The sequence below is a fragment of the Scatophagus argus genome, chromosome 6 (genome assembly GCF_020382885.2).
Source record: "Scatophagus argus isolate fScaArg1 chromosome 6, fScaArg1.pri, whole genome shotgun sequence".
Classification (NCBI taxonomy): Eukaryota; Metazoa; Chordata; class Actinopteri; family Scatophagidae; genus Scatophagus; species Scatophagus argus.
In genome coordinates, this window is record NC_058498.1 from 10,618,033 (window position 1) to 10,641,514 (window position 23,482).

The 23,482-nt window shown below is 38.5% G+C and overlaps 3 protein-coding genes and 1 long non-coding RNA gene across 4 annotated transcripts; all 4 read left to right on the forward strand.

The window, feature by feature from the left end:
• Positions 1-897: 897 nt before the first annotated feature.
• On the forward strand, positions 898-5,336 carry LOC124060695 (5-hydroxytryptamine receptor 3A-like). The gene is made up of 10 exons (XM_046391941.1): positions 898-1,076; positions 1,229-1,295; positions 1,623-1,786; positions 2,105-2,149; positions 2,281-2,387; positions 2,635-2,804; positions 3,087-3,250; positions 3,566-3,776; positions 4,293-4,478; positions 4,642-5,336. The coding sequence occupies exons 1-10, from the start codon at positions 1,053-1,055 to the stop codon at positions 4,929-4,931; spliced, it is 1,428 nt and encodes a 475-aa protein (XP_046247897.1). The 5' UTR covers positions 898-1,052; the 3' UTR covers positions 4,932-5,336.
• A 2,078-nt stretch (positions 5,337-7,414) lies between these two features.
• Positions 7,415-8,675, forward strand: LOC124060259. Its single transcript, XR_006843545.1, has 3 exons — positions 7,415-7,457; positions 7,773-7,879; positions 8,518-8,675. It is a non-coding gene; the product is annotated as an uncharacterized LOC124060259 (long non-coding RNA).
• A 3,683-nt stretch (positions 8,676-12,358) lies between these two features.
• LOC124060257 (5-hydroxytryptamine receptor 3A-like) lies at positions 12,359-17,200 on the forward strand. The gene is made up of 9 exons (XM_046390976.1): positions 12,359-12,413; positions 12,738-12,895; positions 13,029-13,073; positions 13,537-13,643; positions 13,975-14,144; positions 14,386-14,546; positions 15,306-15,516; positions 15,742-15,951; positions 16,909-17,200. Exons 1-9 carry the CDS (start codon positions 12,359-12,361, stop codon positions 17,190-17,192), a joined length of 1,401 nt encoding a protein of 466 aa, XP_046246932.1. The 3' UTR covers positions 17,193-17,200.
• A 1,456-nt stretch (positions 17,201-18,656) lies between these two features.
• On the forward strand, positions 18,657-23,369 carry LOC124060258 (5-hydroxytryptamine receptor 3A-like). Its single transcript, XM_046390977.1, has 9 exons — positions 18,657-18,711; positions 19,153-19,313; positions 19,435-19,479; positions 19,803-19,909; positions 20,189-20,358; positions 20,641-20,801; positions 21,442-21,652; positions 21,932-22,135; positions 22,347-23,369. The coding sequence occupies exons 1-9, from the start codon at positions 18,657-18,659 to the stop codon at positions 22,640-22,642; spliced, it is 1,410 nt and encodes a 469-aa protein (XP_046246933.1). The 3' UTR covers positions 22,643-23,369.
• The last annotated feature ends 113 nt before the right edge of the window (positions 23,370-23,482 follow it).

The following is a 23,482-nucleotide window of genomic DNA, read 5'->3' on the forward strand; positions in this document are numbered from 1 at the left end:
CGTTGATCAAACGTCTATGTCTTTTGTTTTCATTGTTTTGACTGTGGGACCCCTAGTGGCAGAAATGACATACTGTTTAAATATTAGGTGGTAGAGAGTCTTTGACAGAAAGTGATTACTTTTCTGACAGCAGTAATTATTAGCAGCTTGTCTGAAATACAGAAACAGGGCAACCAGCAATACTGATAAGTGAAACAGACAAAAGAAAAAAGTGCCATTCACACTTTTTCAGTAACAAATGATTCATGACTGTAGTGGTTCCTTTGTGTGGCTGACAGGACCACCAGTACAATTAAGACTTAACAGCTTCAAAGCTTAGACAAAATCAGTAGTGTGCAATTTCAAAGTGGGAAGATTGAACTGACCATTTTAGAGTTATTTTGAGTACCAGATTGTGACAACTTGTTGAACGGCAATTGCGTAACATTAAAAAAAAAAAAGGTTTGGTTAGCAGGAGGTTTGGAGATTAAAGCGTCGTGTATTGGAACAGAGTTGAACAACCAGTCTGATTTTGATTGGCTGGTTGGCTTGCAGGAGACTTGGGGCGACACCTGAACACACCTGTTGCACACATGCCATTCACCCTTTATTTGCATGCGACCAGCAGTCTGACTCTGACGCCTGTGCGGTCAGTGTTCTCCATCTGCAAGTCACACACTGTGGTACATCACATTGACTGCAGTTTATCTTTGTTTTGTATGAAACCGCTTACAGGAAAAGTAGCTGCCTTGCCCAGTTTTCCATTTTCCACATCATTTGCCGGGGGTTTGTCCACATCACGCTTGGTTTATAGAGACACTATGTATATCTGAGACACTGGAGCGGAATTTAGTCTCTCAGGAGTAAGATTACCCGGTAAGTGTATGCTTTTGCTCCGTGTCCATGGTTATTTATGGGTAAGCTCAACAGTCTATTTCGACAACTCTTCTATTCATACAGTTGTTTTCAAAGCAGTGTTATGATTGTTTTGTGTGCTCTGCAGACATGTGATACTGGAAATAAAGGCTTTCATCTGACAGCTGTAGAAAGATAAAGATTTAACTCTCGACATCATGACTTCCGACCATACACTGAAGGTAAAGAATCTTCTCCTGGGTGCACATTCAGTTATATGATGCGTCATTCCTGTTAATAATAACAAATCCTCGCTATCTTAAATAACAAATCCTTAGGTTTTAATATTTTCTTTGACAACACTGACACAACTGTTGTAATTGTTTTATTCCAGTGTCTCCCTCTGTCAGTCAGGCCCACTCTGGTCATCTTTCTCATTCTTACACCTGGTAAGCTTTTTGGTAAGCACAATATTAAGTCTTACTTACATCGAAAGGTTTTCTCAAGAAACAGAACCAACGAGGCAGCATAGGTAACAAACCAGTAAAAGAAGATTGAAGAAGAATGGCTGTTGGGTTATACGGTGCACGTACAATATTGTAAGCCAAATGCTGGACGATTTACATTGGTAGTTTGCATTAAATTAGAAAAAACTCACAGTGGCTGCTGGGAACTGAAGCTGAGCCTTTCCCCATATTTATTAACCTGCTTGGTCTTACTAAGCTGCAGTTTCATGTTCACGACTGGACTTTAAATTTCATATTTCATATTTCATTTTATCTCATCAGCTCTGTGCAGTACCATTGAGGTGAACTGCTCTGAGCCAAACCAACCGGCCCTGCTGAAGGCCCTGACTCCAGTCTTTAACCTGAGCGCCATACGACCCGTCATTAACATGACAACTCCAACCAACGTCAGCATCTACTTCACCTTGTATGGGATCCTGGGAGTGGTATGTTCAGCTTTCAGCAGATAATGATAAGTAGCGTTATGGAAGACACTGAGTGTGCATATGCATAATTTAGCGTGAGAGTGTGGCCACTCACACAATGAAACGCTTCAGATTAACAGCACATTTGGCAGATCACTAATACATCATTTCTATAGCAGGATAAGCTTGATGAATGTAAAAATTAACAGCTTCTGTCGTTCTTCAATCAAATCAAACCAGAATTATATCACTGAGACTCCCGTAGCTATTTTTATTGCCATAAAAAAACATTTTTGATAAAGCTGTTTGCGTCTTAAAGTATCTTTTCTTGTATTTCAGGATGAAAAAGCTCAACTCTTGCTCACTTACCTTTGGCTGAGTTATGTAAGTATCGCAATCCTCCATCATAATTTCTCGGTGAGTGACTCAGGAATGATTTTGGGATTATTTTGCGTCAATGCTCCGATCATTACCAATGGCTGCTCTGTGCTCTGACACCAATTTCCTTATTTTAGCGATGGATGAACGAGTTTGTCACTTGGGATCCAATCCAGTGCGGCGCCAGCGAGATTTCTCTTCCCAGAGACTTATTTTGGGTGCCAGATATTGTAATCAATGAATTGTGAGTTCCATCACACTGTGTGCAATACACATAATAGAGTCGTCTTGGCATGCTCTTACCAGACATTCTTGCTAAGGGGATAAGACTGGTATTAGATATTATTTTTTATTATTTAAGAAGAAAAAGGACGGAAAAAGGAAAAATACAAAGCCAAAATTATTTGTTTCCTGTTGCAGAGGGTAACTTGATCTTCTTTTGCAGGTGTTCATACACTCTCACAATTCCTCTGCTTACTTCTGTCTCACAGTATGGATGAAGACACAGCCCCCACTGTCCCATATGTGTACCTGCACAGCAGTGGGCTGGTGCGTGATGCTAAACCAGCCAGAGTTGTCAGCTCCTGTAACCTCAATATCTACACCTTCCCTTTCGACATACAGAACTGCACTTTTACTTTCAACTCCTACATCCACTACGGTAGTCCACCAAACGTCTCCTTTCCTTTCTTTGAAGACTTTTGTTTGCCCATTTAGATGAAATGTAAATGCCTGTAAGCAATAATCACTTTCTATTTTGAGACAACATTAATTTCTGCTTGAGTATGATTTGAGGGAATGAGGGAGAGATATTGCATGTCTTGTTAGTTGACAGTGACAAGCTAGTGAGAGACAACAAACATTAATAAAATAACAATAATCTGCAAACTCCAATAACTCTACTATGTGGAATTGGGCTTTTGTTTTCCTTGATAACATATAGCAATGGACATCGAGATTTTCCTGGGGAGGCCTGCAGAAAAAATCACAGAGCGCTCCAAAAATGTGATGACCACCATGGGGGAGTGGGAACTGCTGGATATCACCTCCCACAAAAAACATTTGGGTCCAGATGATGGTCAGCAGTTTGATGAGCTTGCATTTCATGTAAGTATTATATTGTATTTATACTGGAGTAAAAGAAATGTAAATTTTATTTCAGTCTCAGATTGTTTGGGTTGTGCTGTGTTTGACTTCCATAAATCCTGGATTGTGTGGCTACAGTAAAGATACTGTATGAGGGCTGAGCTATGGCAACAATAAGGGCCAGACTAGAATTTCCAGCACTTCTAACTATGACTTAAGATTTTTCTTCAAAATAGTTATGTGTTAAATCTTCATTAAGCAAATGAACTGCAAAAGTTCATTTAAATTTCAAATGTGCACAGAAAAAATACCCTTTCTTTAACTTACGGTGTGCAGATCAGAGTGAAGCGCCGAGCGACCCTCTATGTGGTGAACCTCCTGATCCCCAGCTGCTTCCTCATCACTGTGGACCTCTTCAGCTTCCTGCTGCCTCCCCAGAGTGTGGACCGGTCCTCCTTCAAGATGACCCTCATCCTGGGCTACACAGTCTTCCTGCTTCTCATGAACGACCTGCTGCCTGTCACTGGAAACACCATACCTCTCATAAGTGAGTGTTGATCAGTAAATACAGCAAAAGTCTGTTGTGTTACCAAAAGCTTTTACATCAGTATCTTGCTTTTAAATGTGTTAATTTATTATTCGGCTGTTGCTCTAGTTATTAATAAGGAGCATCAAACATCTTTTGTGTTTTACTGTTTAATTAGACTGCTTAGACTGCGTATTATTTTACCTGTTGGGGAAAACTCATATTTCCAATGGCCTTGTGCTCGTGGACATTTGGGGCAGTTAGTGTCAACAAGTGTTAAAATGGGCTCCGCTCTCGATTTCCATACACAGTTCCTTTAAAGAAATACTGCTGGCAAGCTATACTTAAGTTTATGTGTAATTTACATGTGCATTTGTCAGACAGGTACAGAGAGGTTTTTAGGTTTTGACCAGCAGAGTCAGCTGTATGCCCTCCTGAATATACAGTCAAATGTAAAAAATATTCTGACAGCACAAACATTTATTTTTGATTTTGACCTTACTCCTCACCCTCCACCTGTTTTTCTCTCTCTGCCAGATGTGTTCTTCTCTCTCTGCCTGGCTCTGATGGTGACCAGTCTACTGGAAACTATCTTCATCACCAATTTGCTGAGCAACTCTGCTGACTTCTCTCCCATCCCTCACTGGGTCAGGGTGTTTGTTCTGCAAATTCTGGGTTGTCTTGTTTTCCTGCCTCTGAAGTCCAAAGAACCAAAGCATTCAGGTATACAGTTTAGTTAAGAAATATAGAAAAATAAGATTATATAACATGACTGAATATACAGAGTAGCTCTAATAGTTCAATTGTTTATACACATATAACACAGATAAGGACTTTCTGAATTGATTTTCTGAAATTCAACATGTTTTTTCTTCTTAACAACCAGAGATGAAGCCCAGCCCTGTGGTGGCACTGCAAAAAGTTAATGACGGGCCTCCAGAGAAGACTGAGCCAGAGGCGGAGGGCAAGGCCCTTCATGAGCTGAGGAGCCTGAGCAGGGACCTCCAGGCCATCCGCCTCCAGGTGGAGCAGCAGCAGAGCGGTAGCAGCAGCTCCGAGGAGTGGGTGCAGGTGGGTTTCATCATAGACCGCCTGCTGTTCGGCCTCTACATTCTCTTCATATCAGTCAGCTTCATTACCATCATCGTTATCTGGGTGAATTCATACAATCAGTAGACAACTGCTGTCTGTTTTAAGGGGCTCCATTTATGTAGCTACTGACTCAAGTGTTTGTTGAATTTTGATCAATATATGATCATATTGCTATGTGTTTAGGTGATTTGTTTTGGAGTAATGACATTCATACATACTCTAAAGTCAGTGTACTGTTGTTAGCAATAACAAATGATCATATTATCACTATTGGACCTTAAATTAGCTTTACTTCATTAACTAGATGTAGTCTTAACCATTTTGTATTACACTGTGCCATTTTAAAATGGAGGAAACCATTGTATACAAAATAAAACTACTTGAAAAAAAATTCACTCAGTTCTCGATTGACATTCATTTCAGACATAACAACTGTTTGCCTACATATACTTTTATTCATTTAATCCCAGCTTTGAATCCTAACATCCAGTCAATAGCCAGCATAATTGGAAATGTGGTTATGCACATGACTAACACTGAGATAAAGAAACTGTGCTGACACAGTAAAATATAGCCAGTCAGTAACTTATTTGAAAACTATCTCCATGTTAATGTTGATGACAAGCAGCTAATTCGTTTAACCATGTAATTATATTTACATTCTAAAACTTATTATAGATATATATTTCATAAACACAACCACTAAAATCAATAAATAACGAGAAGTGATTTAAAAGTCAGCTGCAAACATTTTGTGCAATCACAACAAAACATAAGGTGCACTGCACGACCAAATGTATATGGACATACAGTCACTATACTGCATTTTGGAGACCAGCAGCAGAGATTAGTGAGGACAGGACTCTGATGTTGGGCAATAAGATCTTGTTCACAGTCAGCCTTCCAATTCACTCTAAATGATTTGGGTGGCTCAGGACTCTCTGCCACAAAGCTAAAAAACATCACTCAGTGCTGTTTCATCAAATGCAGCTGTGGATTCTCACCCATCATGCATATCCATATTTTTGGCAATATAGTGTATCATATACTCAAGATTTTCCTTCTGCTGGTGGATCACATTTAAGTGTTTTTTTTTTTGTTGTTGTTGTTTTGTTTTTTTGTTTTTTTAAATGTATATACAAAACTGCTTTAAGTAATCCCATTACTGTCAAAAAACAGCGAACACTCAAACCATCCCTATTGGGTCTTACATGAGATATTCTATTGCTGAGACTTCATTCAGGGATTCAGGGATTGCTAGTCATGTCGCATTTGACATGAATTCATCTCTTGATATAAGTCTTAAATTGCATCATGTTCAAGACAGTTTTACAGCCGAGGCCTGAGCACCGGCACGCCACTCAAACTAACAACCACTTTTGACCTAATGTTAATGTTTTTAGTGCTGCCTGCTGAAAGTCAAGCCTTCTAAGGTTCTGTTCATCTTCATCTTTGTGCTCCAGTATGGTAAGTACAGCTCCTTTCGTACAGTGATACGTTATGTGATACTTACGAAAAAACTGCAAAAAACATTTTGCCAAGACTTACTTCCAAAGCATGTTGACTCACACTTATATGTTTTGCCTCTCTTATACTGTTTAAGGACACATACTTTGTGCAGGTCACAATAAAATTTTGGGGTTTTGAAATCCATACAGTTGGGAAATACCTTTACTTACTGCTAGTGTGGTGAAGCCAGTATGGGGTCTACAACAATAATCATAACATTTCTTCTTTCCTGTGTAGCTACGTGCAGCTCCATCATGTTGAACTGCTCTCAGCCTGACCCGCCTTCCTTGTTGGAAGCTCTCAATCCAGTCTTCGCCCTGAACGCCATTCGACCCGTTATGAACGTGTCAACCGTCACCAACGTCAGCATTGACTTCGTCATGTTTGGCATTTTGGGGGTGGTAAGGGACGCGCTATTAACTTGCAACCAATCCACTATTAGTTCATGAGAGGAAATTGAATGAGTGCAATTTGTTTACGGTATATTGACTTATTAATAACTGGTCCTGATGCAAAAAAATCTCAATCATCACTTATGGCTCTGTAGAAGTGTGTGGTCATATCTGTGTCTGCAGAGACTCTGCTCTCCACCTGTATTTTATTGGGGTTTTTTTTTTTACAAATTTTCTTAGTATATGTGTCAGGATGTTTCTGGGCATCAGCCTTTGAGCAGTACTGCATAGGGAGGGGGTAGAAAAAATAAACTATTTAAGTGCTTAAAAAGTCAGACTGACTATTAACATATTAACAAGCTTCAATACAGATAAAGACATAAATGTTACATAAAGAGGATGTGAAAAGTTGTCAGTGGCATCTTGTTGTACAGCCAACTTTGAATTGTGTGTTTGGAAACAGCAGCTGAAATATCCTACATATTATGTCTTTAAGTTCAACAACTTTCTCTTTAGTTTGCATACTGACTGTGGTTATGTCAGCCAACAGGAACATTTCATCCTTTCATTAATCTTTTTATTTTCTATATGGTCAAAACAATTCTCCATGAAAGAAAATATCAGTAAAGAAGGAATGCACATTACAAAATTTCTTCTTTTTCAGGATGAAAAGGCTCAAATCTTGACAACATTTATCTGGCAGAGCTTAGTAAGTACCTATATGATTAAAGCACTTTTCTCTTTCCGCTCTTGAGAACTAAGAAAAAACAAAAAAACCGAAGAGGTCGGTTTGCATCATAGCGTAGCATTTATTTACCAACTTGTTATTGGAAATTAAGAAGTTTTCAATCCAAATTTAAAAAGATAATTCACTGACCAGTTCTGCTAAATGGGGGCAATTTGATGTTTAAAATGGATTAACAGTTTAGGAGCTGATATTTCCACCAGACATCATGGGGAAACTAGTTTTACACTGTATGTAGTGTTGTATATGAATGTTGTATCCATCTGATTCATGTTGCAGTATTGGAAAAATGAGTTCGTCAGGTGGGACCCAGAACAGTGCGGTTCTTCAAGGATTACACTTCCAAGGAAACTGCTCTGGGTACCTGATATAGTGATCAATGAGTTGTGAGTACCACCTTCTCTGTGCAGCAGTGCAGCCTCTGTTATGAATTACAAAATGGAAGACCCCAAAATGCAGACACCAAAACAGCGGATAGTGCAAAAAAGGAGATTTAATAAAATAACTTACTCAAAAAGAAACCAGGTGCAAACAAAAGGCAGCTGGGATTCCAGGGGATATAGGTCCAAACAAATAAATACATTTAAAAAAAGACAATTCAGAAATCACAGGGAAACACAAGAATAGCAGAAAGATTGGGAGCACAAACAAACTGACAAAACAGCCAAGGAGAACACAGCTATATAAACACAGGGGTAACTGGACACAGGTGAACACAATCAAGGCGGGGCAAACAATCAGAAAGACAGGAAACAAAGAAGTAAACCAGACACAAGGAGAGGATTACAAAATAAAACAGGAAGCAAACTAAACAAACTCCAAATCCTGGCAGCTTCAGCTATGGGTTGACTTTATAACACATTTGGGGCCTGACTTCAGTTGATCCCCACACAAAAGACACAGATGCGTTGACAGGTTGACAAACTGACGTTAGCACTTGCTTCTTAGAATCATGATTTTAAAGTTAGAAGAAAGATATTCCCAATCGTGGTCACTGGGTTTTGTGTCTGTTCTCATCCTGCAGTATGGAGAAGAACTCAGCTCCATTTGTGCCATACTGTTATCTGTATAGTGATGGCTCGGTGAGTGATTACCAGCCTGTAAGAGTGGTCAGCTCCTGCAGCCTCTACATCTACATGTTTCCATTTGACATCCAGAACTGTACTTTAAGCTTCAACTCCTACATCCACCCTAGTAAGTGATAAGCAACCCAAAGCTTATTTTTCCTTGTTAATGGAATTTAATAGTTCTTTAGATAGGGCATTTTTGTAATTAATGTAATTATGAATGCTTTCAATTGCACAAGGTCTTTGACTAAATTTTATTTTCCTTTCAGTAACTGCTGTGTACATTAGCCACAATTCACCCGTAGAGGACATGTTAAAATACTCTAAAGACGTGATGGCAACTATGGGTGAGTGGGAACTAGTTGGGATCACAGTGAAGATATACGAACTACCGAATGGGAATAACAACACGTACCAAGAGATCCGCTTCTCTGTAAGGAAATACTTTAAACCTTTAACCTTTTAAAGTCACATATTACACTGTTTCATTGCATACAACAGGAAAGTTGACAGAGGGTGGAACAAGACTGAGAAGTCTTTCAATGCTTTTAGGGTTGTGGTTAAATAAAACAATGAAAATATGAATCCTTCCCAGTGCATATTATGAACTTGGCTATTATAAATCTGTCTGTGTTTTATAATTATAAGTCTGTGTTTAAAGGTGTACTGATGCAAACAGGTTGGACTTTGGACTTTCACATGCTACATGTTCTTATTTCTTTGATAATATTTTGAGATATTTTCCCACTTTGAGCATAATAAAACCTGATTGAGCCACACACTACTGTAGTACTATTCAACTTCATATCACATATTGTAAAATGGAGAAAAACAAATTATCACACAGAAATATTACAGCATGTCACACAATAAGTTCACCAGTTAATCACCGCAGTACTACATATATCTAACTTGGTGATTTTAGTACAGAAAATTGAGAAGTGAGGTTTTCCAGCTGCTGTCTATCTGTCCACACTGCTGCAGGTCTCAGTGAAGCGCCGAGCGACCCTCTATGTGGTGAACCTCCTGATCCCCAGCTGCTTCCTCATCACTGTGGACCTCTTCAGCTTCCTGCTGCCTCCCCAGAGTGTGGACCGGTCCTCCTTCAAGATGACCCTCATCCTGGGCTACACAGTCTTCCTGCTCATCATGAACGACCTGCTGCCTGTCACTGGAGACACCATACCTCTCATGAGTCAGTTGACAATACTTTCTTCTACCTAGCCATTGTGACTCTAGTTTACTTGTACAGTTGTTGGCCCAGTTGCAGTCTGTGTGAAACCCCCTGATCAACAGCGTCAGTATAAACTCCATAAATATAATTTGAAATCTGGCCGACTTGCAAAACATTTTCATCTAATTACAGAAAGAACATTTATAAGTCATGGGTAATATTATGATCAAAGAATACATGTAATATTGATATGGGTTTATTTTGGGAGGAACTGCCTAAAGGATTTATATCTTGTGAGACATAATCCAGTCATTTTCTATTGTATCATTCCTGCTTAATGTAAAGTGCCAGTGCAAGGAAAGGGAATCTGTCATGTTTTCATACTGTCCCATCTGGACTCCTCTGAGACATTTCATATTGATTTCGTTTAAACCATTTAAATTGTTTTTTGAGTTGGCACTTGTATGAGGTTTTAACTCAGCAAGGAGGCAAAGTCCCTCCCCTGCTGGTATACACCATTAAACATTATTTTGGAAAAAGATATGTAAGGTAATCAGTGGTGAGGGACAAATCCTTTTGGTGTTTTCATTTTACAGAATAAGGTAATTTTCTCAGTCAACACAGTCGCAATTTGACAGAAAAATATCATTTAGGTTTGTGTGAAACTGCGTTTCTCATGTGTCTCAAATGGTCACCAACACCGAAATGGCCTTAAGCTTGACACAGAAAAACTATTAAAAGACTGTAGTACAGGTTTTAGTTACAGGTTAGTGCAGGTTTTGATCTTCAGTTCTTGTATTGTTCTGCTTGGATTTAACTAGCATTTATCCCTGGAGCAATTTTGTAAACAATGATTATAAAAATCATGTATTATTATTGTCCCAGATGTGTTCCTGTCTCTGTGTCTGGCTATGATGGTGGCTAGTCTGCTGGAGACTGTCCTCATCACCAACCTGCTGTGTGGCTCCGCTCACTACCCACCAGTGCCCCGCTGGATCCGAGTGTTTGTTCTACACATCCTGGGCCGACTCGTGCAGCTTCCCCCAAAGTCCAGGGATCTGGAGGACACAGTCATCCAAAATCCTGTAACACAAGGTAGGATGTCCAACCGGGGCAATATTCATTATGAGATGCTTTAAACAAGTCAATAGATACGAAATAACATCTCTTCTGCAACAGAAACGAAAGCCTCCTCTCTGATGGCAGAGGGCTGGGAGGGTACAGAACGGGGACCACTGGATAAAGAAAAGGCCCTGAAGGAGCTGAGGAGCCTGGTAAGAGACCTCAATGCTCTCCGCCTTCAGGTGGAGCAGCAGGTGGGCAAAAGCCAGAGCACAGAGGAGTGGGTCCAGGTGGGTTTCGTCATAGACCGCCTGCTGTTCGGCCTCTACATCCTCTTCATATCAGTCAGCTTTATTACCATCATCGCTATCTGGGTGAATTCAAACAACATATCCTGAGTTTCCTTTTTGAATTTGTGAATTATGAACATGCTTTGTCTTTTTCCACGTAAATTCTTAGAGAAAATTCAGATGTTGGTTTAACTTTCACAGTGTCAGTGGTGACAGTTCATTTCATTGTTTAAATGTGTTTTTATTATTATTATTATTATTTGAAATGATCTTGTTTACAGTTATTATTTAGTGCACTGTGGCTCTAAACGGTCTCAACTCTTGGATTGTTAGTTAAGCCACAAATGTAATGCAATGCTTCAACAAGCAACTGGACCTAAAGTACACTCTAATCTAATTTTACTATAGCAAATAACAGGCTAAACCAATGTTTATGTGTTTTACTTCTTCTATTTGCTTATCATTCCTGAGTCCAGGGACTCATTTCCCAAAAGCATCTTAACTGAAGACACAATCTACGAAGTTTTGCAGATTAGCGAGTGCCTCATACCCAGTCTTAGTCCCAGGCTAAATGTTTTTACTATTTTGCTAATTTTATAGTCTATACTTTTATCATGAACACTTATGTTTCTTGGTCGAGAGGCATTTGACCTAACATGAATGACATGACACCTGCCTCAAGCAAAAGGTAAATAAATCAACATTTGCTTTTTTAAACTTCAGTTTGGTTGTCACTGACCTATTCAAAGTATAAAAGATTTTTCTGTGTTGTTTGCAATATTTAACATTTTGTAATTGGGCCTTTAAATGACATCTAACACTGGGGTTTCCCAAACTCAATCCAAATGACCCTAGTCATTTTCATATCTCTGAAATTAATGGCCAAGCATACTCCAGTATCAATACAGTCTAATTAACAGATAAAGCACAACATGCGATTTTACTCAGAAATGTTTAAAAACTGTCATCCAACACCACTATGTTTCTACCAGCAAACATTAAAGATTTCTGATTTCTGTGGTTTTGTGTTGACTCTTGTGTTGATGATGATGATGTTGTGTGTATGGGATTGAGGCTCGTTGCATGCTGAGGTGTACAGTATTTGTTCAGGACACGCAAACTGCCAAAGTCAACAGACCTAACAAGTGAAAGCAATAGTCGGCCAATCAGAAGCAACAGTCGGCCAATCTGAAGCAAGATACACAATTTGTTCAGACCATTACTTTGAAACTGAAGTCAAGTTACAAAAGTGAGTGAGCTGACACAAACAAAATGATGGAGTTAAAGACAACTGGGCTCATCGTCATCTGTTTTTCACTGCTTCTTGGTAAGGATGAAAAAACTTTGACAATCTGTTTGCAAAATAAGAAAATCAAGGGGTTTTTCTGACTTTATATACCAAAATGAGCAAGAAATGTCTACCATAACATAAAGTAATATACAGTTAAGTCTTGCGGAAAAGGATCTAAGTGATGAAAACAGATTAATGTACTAAGTACCTTGCAGATCATGTGAAGCATCAGTATGAAGTCTTACCTCATTCTGAACGGCATAAAAAGAAAGATCTGCTCAACCTCTGGGCAAACGCCAGTGATGAAAAGAAAATCCGTCTTATCAATTTGGATCTTCTTCATTCTCTTTCTGAACTCAGGATTTGTTGCAGCGCTGAACTGCACCAGCCCAACTCGTCAATCCTTGTTTAATGCGCTTGAAAAGGAATTATTTTCTGAAAAACTCCTTCCTGTAAAAGACTTCTCACATCCAATGAATATTAGCATCGAAATGGTTGTGCAGGGAATCATAGATGTGGTGAGTCACTGAGCTATGCAAAAATCTATTCATGCCTGCACACAGACATAAATATGTGTAACTTTTGCAAACTGAGCACACAGTAAGTGAATTTTATTCGACATTAATAATCATAAATGTGTCTCATCCCTAGAATGAAAAAGCCCAATCGATGACAATTTTCATATGGCAAGTCCTGGTAAGTTTTCAGAGTGCTGACAAACCATGAATTGAGAAAACAAATATGAAAAGTTTCATTAAATTTCATTTCTGCTTTTCACAAAAAAGACATGGACATTGTGTTTTGGTATTAATCCCTCCATATTTTTCTCTTCTAAAGGATAAGGCTGTTGATATTTTGCTGAGCAACTGGCCTAATGAATATTTATGACACCAGGATCTCCTCTAGAGTCATTTTAGTTTGTTCCGGCTGCTTTGTCACTATTGGAACAGGATCCAGAAGTTCCAGTTTGACTTTGGTTCTCGCTTTGACCACACAGAAAAAATCTGTTAGAAGGATCTACATATAGTGTGTGGTCTTTGTTTGTTGACAACAAGAAACATGTAGAATATCACTACGCTTATCCTTTAAATGGAGGTATGTGGTGATGCAGCTGAAACAGTCTAATCACATCACATTAGTATTGCTGTGTTTAATGCAGGAGTGGCAAATAGAGGGTCTGAGTTGGGATGAGAAGGAATGTGGAACTACAAGAGTCTCTGTCCCTCGGGAAAAGCTTTGGATCCCAGATGTCCAAATCACAGAATTGTAAGTTTAAAGGAAGTTCATGTGTCTATAAAGTTGTTCAACCTTCCTTAGAAAATAAGAGGACGTCCACCATCAATAGACCTTGTCTCTGACACAAGCATCTCATAGCACTTTTAGACATCTTTATGCATTTACTGTTACATTGTTATGGCCGCATGCTTTATCTTTTACTTTTCATCTGATCAACTTTCCACCAAACTGTGTCCAGTTTTAAATATGTGATGGTTATTTAATTATTGGGTATAGAAATCAAGGAAAAGTCAGCTGGAACACCAATGCTGTCATTTTGTGTGCAATAAAAAAGTTGTCTTTCGATTCTTTTCTTTTCCAGCATGGATGAAGACAAATCTCCCAAAACTCCCTATGTCTACTTATACAACACAGGACGTTTATATGATGATAAGCCAATCAGAGTGGTCAGCTCCTGCAGATTAGGAATCTTTACTTTCCCTTTCGATGTCCAAAACTGCTCGCTGACCTTTGGATCATATCTACACTTTGGTAAGCCTGCCCAAAAATAACAACAACAAAACAAAATCACATCTTGATGTTCACTAATTGTGGATTTTCAGAAACCAAATCAAAATATTATACACAACAGTCAAATCAAATTTCAGTGGGATTAAATAAATTCATTTCAATAGCTTTTAAAACTCATTTTAGAACTCATTTTCAGAAGACAAGAAGGAATAATTCACTCAGACTGGGTATCAAATATTGACTAAGATTTCTTCAATTCCAGAAAATGACATAAGGATGACCATAGGCACCACAGCCGCACAGGCTCTGGAGGAGTCCAAACATGTGATGGAGACCAAAGGGGAGTGGGAGCTTGTAGATATCCAAATATCTCCAGCTACCTTGGAGATAACTGATGGAAGCTACTCTGAGGTCAAATTCTATGTAAGCACTTTTAGCTTTTTTGTTTTTACATGTTTGCTTGTTTGTTTTTTACATCAGTTGTGATGGCTTACAGAAATCATGTGTAAAATTTCTATCTCAGTTTTATTTAAGTGGTTAATCAATGAAATCATTCTGATTAAATTATTGTTTGCAGAAAGATAAGGCCACCCAATGAAAGCTTGTATAGTCCATTTGTCATTTTCTACCCAATTATTTGTTTCCTTGGTGAGAGCAATTGGCAGGTTTTTTTTTAAATTAATTATTTATTTAAGTTTTTATTTTCGCAAAAGAATATTGTCAGGTGCTTAATCTGAGTTCAAAGTGCCAAAAAGACAGAAGACAACTTCTGTCTCAAAGTCATAATTAAAAAGAGGACAATAAGATAAGTCATGCCCAAGCAATTAAATGCAAAAAAAAAACCTAATTAAAGTCACTAAAAACAAAATAATATAAAAGTGACAGGAGAAATAATTATATTAATATTTATATATAAGTTATATAAGTTTTACAAAAGTTAGTGTGGTGGATGTTGTTTTTGTGGTAGTCGTAGCATGAAAACAGAGAAAACAAGGTGACTGAGTATGGATCATTGGAGAACACCAAAGCTCTGAAGAACCACCAAAAAAGCATCAAAATCTCCAAATGGGTGACTGGTGATGGAGATCAATATATTCCAGACAAGCACCTAATTTTTGAGGAATTAGACCAACATCGTAAAGTCTAAAACCATAAGACTTTGTACTTGTGTCTCGTCCCAAGATCATTATCAGACGTAGGCCAATCCTGTATGTGGTGAACCTCATTATGCCCAGCTGCTTCCTCGTCACACTGGACCTCTTCAGCTTCCTGCTGCCTCCCCAGAGTGTGGACCGGTCCTCCTTCAAGATGACCCTCATCCTGGGCTACACAGTCTTCCTGCTCATCATGAACGACCTGCTGCCTGTCACTGGAAATGAAACACCTCTCTTGAGTGAGCGACACACATGATATAGTAAATTTTAAATAAGCCAAACTATATCTGATAGATCAAATGTCATTGTTGTCCTCTGAAAAAAATGGTTCTCCTGCTTTACTCACTGAATTTTAACTCAAACAATGAAAATGATTTCAGTGTGTCTTCCTCCCTTGATATGTTAAGTTTAAATGAAATGAAATGTCTTTATTACTTAACCTCTCATTTTTTCTGTGTCTGCAGATGTTTTCTTCTTAATCACTTTCTCTCTGATGGTGGCCAGTCTGTTTGAGACAGTCTTTATCATCAATCTCCAGTTCAGCTCCAGCCATTGTAATAAAGTGCCCCACTGGCTTGGTGTCCTTGTGTTAAAATATATAGCTGTTGTCGTTTGTCTCCCTTCAAAAAGGAGGAGCAATCGCGTCACAGTCTCTTTTCACCCATCTGCTGGAGGTATGCTAACATTGTTCTTATATATATATACATGAAAAGCTAACTGAGTGTGAAGGTTCATCTTTGCTTCTTGAACAGTGTTATCACAAGATAATTTTAACTCAAGGTCCAGTTAGCAGCGTTTTCCAGAGCTTCTAACTACATCTCATGCTTTGTCATCAATTTCTTATAAAGATCTCAGCACATTATTTTTTTTACACCACAATCCAAAGATCTGATGTTGGATTAAGTATACAAGAAGGAGCCAAGACAGGTCAGTCTCAGAAACTGAGACAGTTAACTGTAATTGACTGATTATTGTCCAGCTTGACAATTACTCAGTGGCTTGAAGAGCATAATTAGACAAGGCTTCAGTTTTCTCCACATGTTGATGTGTGTGATGTGTGTATGAGGTTGCAGGAAGGCCATTTTATAGATTTTGTAGTGTAGTGTCTTTTTTCCAAAACTGAAAAAAAATAAATAAAAGTAAAAGTAAAAATGAATGCAATAAACAGCATGTTTGCCTATATACTGCAAGTTGAGAAACATCACCAGATAGCTGGCTCAGCTCTGACAGCAGTAACCCGGCCTTATTGTATTTCCAAAGGCAAGCAGCATTTCATTACCTAGCTACATAATTTTGTGGAGAAATACCTGTCGAAGACATCCGAATAGCAAGGCTGCTTTTTAATTTAAGAAATCTACCTAATGCTGAGATGTCGATATCTTCAAACTTGGTGAGGTAAACAAAATTATTGTTGAAGGCAGGTAGACGTAATGAATCAGGTGATATTTGAGACAGAAAAAGCTTCACAGTGAAATGAGCAGCAAATTTCTCTGTCCAATCATTATCATGTTCAGTATCTGTACAGAGCTGATCACATTAAATAAGACTAATCGTTTCAGGGACTGACTGTGATCATTTAGCCAGTGGAGGATGTTTGATTTTAACTTTAAGATTTTTGACATATTCAGCAGTGCATACCAGCAGCATCTCTTCAAGAGACCTTCAGAAGATCGCTGGTGACACACTTCCAGAGAAACTCCCTCATGAGCCGACCCTGGATGAACTGAGGAAGCTGAGCAGAGATCTCACTGCCATCCGCCTGCAGATGGACAAACACTTCGAGGGCAACAAAAACGCACAGGAATGGGAAATGATCGGGATAGTCCTTGACCGTCTGCTATTTGGCTTGTACTCTGTCTTCCTCTCGATCAGCTTTATCGCAATAATTTGTATCTGGAGAAGGAGTAACACGTAGAGGGAGTTAAAAACCACATTTATAGAGATTTGCATCAAAAATGAAATAAAACAAAATAAAAATAAAACGCAAGTCAGTCCTGTTCAGTGTGGAGTTGCATCTTGTGCTGTTCAGATAGTAATGGTCCCATTTGTTTTGGTTTTGGTTAAATTTTATATTTCTTGGTTGATCGTGGGTCAGAGGGACTTTAGGGGCAAAAAGACTATAACTTCAAAGATACCCATTTCATTCCTGAGGCCTCATATTCAATTTCAGATAAACTCACTAATACATTTTTTGCTGTAGAATGTGAACGGTAGATTTTGACACCCATCATTTACAGTGGAGGCACATTAGAGGGTGATCTTTTACTACTACTTTTATTGCAGGAAGGATCTTGTGATTGGATCCTATGATTTTTGTGTTATGACAAACTTTATTTTCACTTATTCATTTATTTTTTTTATTTTCACAAAAAAACGTGCAGTCTGAAAAATCTACACCAAAAGCTGCAATGTCGTTTTTGAGTTATGCTTCAGGAAATGTAAGAGTCAGCAGTTCTATATATGCATTTCATTAATTTCCAGCCACCCTATACATATCCCAGTTTATCACTAAGGGGGTCACATGTTGATGTTGATCATTCATTCGCAGGTTCCTACAACCTAAAACCATGAACATAAGCATGCGGTTCTGCAGCACAGCACACGGCACTGCAAAATGGAACAGATAACTCCCACAGGTGGAGGTGCTGAAAAATAAAGTAAGGTGAGTGGTTATCGGAGGTGTGCGACAACAACTCCTGTTTGTGTTTATGATCTCCACCCCTTCTCCATTCTATGTTTTGGAACTACAGTTCCTGTGATTTAAGATTGGGAGCAGAGAAATGATAATGTTGCAATGGATTCAGCGAGTTATGAGCATCTTCCCATCAAAAGCGTATTGAATTTAGCTGTTGAATATCTGTTCACAATGCAGCCATGGAAGTTCAGACAATAATAGAAGCACACTTCACCAACTCCATCAAAATGGTGTCAAATTAATATGATGCTATGATGATTTAGAATATCTTTCAGGGCACTGAGGCTCTGAAACCAGTTCACTGTTTGCATTGTTTTTTTCTTTTTCTCTTGTACAACTTAAACTTGTGCCAATTATTGTACTGTCATACACGAAACAAATATTTGTTCTTTCAGCAAAACATTGGGGCTTTCTGTTCATGTCTCCTTTACATTCATCTATTTGTTCTTGTTTTTCTTAAGCCTATAAGTAACTTAGCACATAGAAACTGAAATAGGTTTAAAACAATATCATGAACAGCAACATTCCTGTTTGACTAGTTTAACTTAAATTTTCAACGCTGTTGTTTAGGCAAAGAAAGGTGTGAGTTGAGACTGAAGCCAAGCCATTTGTTCAGACTGCTGACATTTTTGCTTTGAATTTGAGAGGACAATTTCTGAAAGTGGCTGAGATGACACAGACAAGATGAAAGCAATAAAGACAGCTGGAATCATCTTCATCTGTTTTTCACTGCTTCACGGTAAGGAAGGAAGAACTTTGATAATCTACTAATTTAGAAAAACAAAAAAGGAAGATTATCTGCTAAAAGCTGAGAGACAGCCAGCTGGAAGACAAATATTCCCATAGTAATATTCAATCTAATATGGTGATAGTGGCCTTGAAATTTAAACATATTGTGCTCATGACTGGAGCTTTTACACTAGTAACACTAATGAATACTGTCATGAGATGTTCATGAACCCACGCTGATTGAGAAAAGTGGAAACCAATTTGAAAGATGAATTGTTTAAGTAAACCAAAATTTTACTAAAAACACAATAACCTATGGGATTTTTTAATATTTCTAGAATAATAACAACATGTATGTGTGCACCATGTCAAGAAAATTCTAATGAAATAATCAGGAATTTATCTGGGCTATCTCATGAATTTAGATTCTTCTTTCTCTTTCTGAACTCAGGTTTTGTTGCATCGCTGAACTGCACCAGCCCAACACCTGAAGGCTTGTTTGATGCACTTGAAAAGGAATTATTTTCTAAAAAACTCCTACGGCCTGTAAAACACTTCTCACATCCACTGAATGTGTCCATCGATATGACTGTGGTGGGATTATTAGGAGTGGTGAGTCACTGAGCTACACAAACACGGCTGCACATAAGCATAAACAGAAACGTGTAACTTTATGAAATATTGTAGTGAATTTTATTCATCATGAGGAATCAGAATTGTGTCTCACCCCTAGGCAGAAAAAGCACAATCCCTGACAACATTCATATGGCAAGTCCTGGTAAGTTTACAGAACAAAACATAAAAACATAACCTGATTCAGAAATGCATCTAAAATCCTATCTCAGTGGTGCAGTGAAACTCATTGGCGTTGTAGGCATTTCTTTCATCTGATCTGATCTTCACCTATGATATGTATAAGAAGTGAACTACTGCTGTACTGCATTCCCAATGTTAGGGCAATGTAGTGGTCTTCAGAAAATTTAGGGACAGGATAAACATGAACTGTAGCCTTAACAGAGTCACTGAGACCAGCCTGCTGCTGTTAAACAAGAATTTTGTTGGCATTTTTTAAACTCATTGGTTTTGTTTTTATTAATGCAGGAGTGGCATATAGAGGGACTGAGCTGGGATGAGGAGGAATGTGGAACTTCAAGAGTCTCTGTCCCTCGGGAAAAACTTTGGGTCCCAGACATCCAGATTGCAGAGTTGTAAGTTAGAAGAAAGCCAAGTTGTCTGTAAAACAAAAGAAATCACACTATCACTAAAACTTTGTCTCCTTCAACACAAGTATCTGACAACGCTTTTGTACAGCTTTATACAGTAGCTGTTCTGCTATTGGTTTATCTTTCATGGTTTTTTTGTGGCTTGATTAAATACTGGCTACAAAAACCAAGGACCAAGAATCAATTGAACGAACATGAAATCTTTCATTTTTAAGCATGGGCAATTAAAATTGAGTGAAGGTGTTATTTTCTTTTCTTTTCCAGCATGGATGAAGACAAATCTCCCAAAACTCCCTATGTCTACTTATACAACACAGGCCGTGTATATGATGATAAGCCAATCAGGGTGGTCAGCTCCTGCAGATTAGTAATCTACACTTTCCCCTTCGATGTCCAAAACTGCTCTCTGACCTTTGAATCATATCTACACTTTCGTAAGTCTGCCCAAAAAACAAACAGCAAAATTAAATCTGATCTCAGAACCGCAAGTCCACCTGACGTTCATTTTCATTATAATTATGGGAGGTTTGTGCTGTGAGTGAATTGTGTGGGATTAAATAAATTCATTTAATTATCAGCCCTAAACTTACCTGAACTGAAAGTTAATTTTGACAACTTTGTTCTACTTATTTGCAGAAGACCACAAGCATCAGTTTACTTAGACTGGGTATCTAAGAGTGACAAAGATTTGTTCAATTCTTTTCTTTTAATTTCAGAAAATGACATAAGGATGACCATAGGCACCACAGCTACAGAGGCCCTGAATGAGTCCAAAAGTGTAATACAGACCAAAGGGGAGTGGGAGCTTGTAAATATCCAAGCAGTTCCAACTAACCTGGACATCACTGATGGAAGCTACTCTGAGATCAAATACTATGTAAGCACAAGTATTTAAATTATGAAATTATGAATTGACAGTCTTTATCTGTTTAACATCACTGTCAAGTCAGTTACCTAACTATTTATTTTAGTGTCCCAGGTTAGAGCAGCTGGTCTTTTTGGTCTTTTTTTATACAAATGAATATTGCAGTCTCCTTGATCTGGATCTGAATATTTTAATGCTAAAAAAGATAAAAGACAGCCATTATGAATGTCATGATCAATAAGATGCATCACTGAGCACAAAGTAAGCCTAAGACAAGAAGACAACTCAAACCCAAGTCATTAAATTCCAAAAAATTAATTAAACTTATGAAAAACAGAAGTGACAGAGCACAGTGAAGAATTATAACAAAAGCTGGCACTATGAAAAGTTTTGGTGTTGGTATTAAAAAGAAACGTGTGTCTTTGTCCTACTGGATTCATGTAAATAGAGAATACAGGGGGACCAAGCATGGAACCTTGGGGAACACCAAAGTTTTGAAGGACCACCAAAAAGCATCATAAACAACAACAGAGAAAGTTTTACTGGGGTTAGAGAGGGAGCTGGCAAGGTTTCAGTTATTAAAGGTAATTAGATCAACATTCTTAATCGGAACTGAAATAATTGAGCCTTTGTACTTGTGTCTCGTCCCAAGATCATTATCAGACGTAGGCCAATCCTGTATGTGGTGAACCTCATTATGCCCAGCTGCTTCCTCATCACTGTGGACCTCTTCAGCTTCCTGCTGCCTCCCCAGAGTGTGGACCGGTCCTCCTTCAAGATGACCCTCATCCTGGGCTACACAGTCTTCCTGCTCATCATGAACGACCTGCTGCCTGTCACTGGAAATGAAACACCTCTCTTGAGTGAGTGATGTGCAGATTTAAAAACAGCACAATAGCTCTTATCGAGATGAAGGACCTGCCGCTTTGTCAAGTTTTTCTTCTTGACCGAACTCTGTTTGTTAATTTATTTTGTCCTCTGAAAAACTGGTTCTCCTGCTCTGTCCACTGAATTTTTATTCAGCCAATGAGTTTACTGCAGCCCTACAATTCAAGCGTCAATTTGTTATACACTGTTGACAAATACATTCTGACTGAAAAAGTTCTCTTTATTTTTTAACTCTTTTCTTTTGTTTCCTGCAGATGTTTTCTTCTCCCTCAGTCTCGCTCTGATGGTGGCCAGCCTATTGGAGACCGTGTTCATCACTAACATCCAGTTCAGCTCCAGCCAGTACAGTGAGGTGCCTCACTGGCTCAGTGTCCTCGTATTACAATACATAGCTGTTATTGTTTGTCTCCCTCCAAAAAAGAACCGCATCACAGTCTCTTTACGCCCATCTACGAGAGGTAAAACAACATTATTCATATTTTTTTTATTATTTCTGTTACTACCACTGGTGTTGCACCTTGATGTTTAGTCTGCAACTCTTTTGAACAAAGTTTTAGTTATCTTTATAGCTAATCTGAGCATATGGGATTTTTGTTCATTCTTGATTCTTGATCACCTGGCTTTTTAAAAAAATATGTCACAGTATGACTTCACTCTCACACCACTCAGCAGTGAGTGCCAACATCATCTCTTCAAGAGATCTTCAGGGCGTCGGTGGTGGCGCAGATACAGTGAAACCCCCTACGGAGCCGGCCCTGGATGAACTGAGGAAGCTGAGCAGAGACCTCATGGCCATCCGCCTCCAGATGGAAAATCACTTCAGGGGAAGCAAAACCTCTCAGGAATGGCACATGATCGGGATAGTCATTGACCGTCTGCTGTTTGGCTTGTACATCGTCTTCATCACAGTCAGCATCATCACCATGTTATGCGTCTGGGTCAATAGTGACACATATGAAAATTGACTCAGTTAAATCACACCATTATACTAATCATTGGGAAAAGAATGACCAGTTGGCAGTTACAATAGTAAAATTGATAATAACATGCTGTATTAGTTCTTGGTTTTTGCAGTAGTTCTAAAGGAAAATTCAAAATGTCACTTCTTTAACTCAAAAGAAAACAAATGAAATGCAAAAATATCCATCATATGTGCTTTTCACTGAATGCAGTTGAATCTAAAGCCACATATAGCGTTGTTTATGTTGTTTGCCTTTTTCCTGCATAACATTTATTTTTTCTTAAATGTAAGCTTGGTCGCTGATTAACAAGTTTCTAAACAGCAAAAAAATAAGCACATGATTCTTCAGCAAAGTGACTTGAGAATGGAACAGATGTTAAGAGGCAGAGGTGTTAAAAAATAACACGGGTGAGTGGTTATCACAGGTGTGGAACAACAAGTGCCTGATGCGTTTCGCATTTTTATTCGTGAGGATTGAATGTCCTCAAAGTGATAGGAACATCCTGTCGGTGGCTTGCTTTGTGAAAGTTTGAAACCCTCACATTTTACACGAATACATCCATAGTTTTAACGGTTAAAATGTTCATGTGCCTATTTGTAATCAGTCCAGTTTTGTGTTTGCTTGTATAGGTAAAGTGTGCGATTAGTTTTTGTTTAAGCTTAAGCTTTGGTGAGGATCATGTTAGACATGTAGGAGTGGTGGTAAAGGTTAGGATTCTTAAGTCTCCAGAGAATTAATGTGTGTGTGTGTGTGTGTGTGTGTGTGTGTGTGTGTTGGAGAGGGTGTATGTGAAAGAGAGTGTGTGTGCACTACCTGCAGAAGCTACCTTTGCTTTACACACAA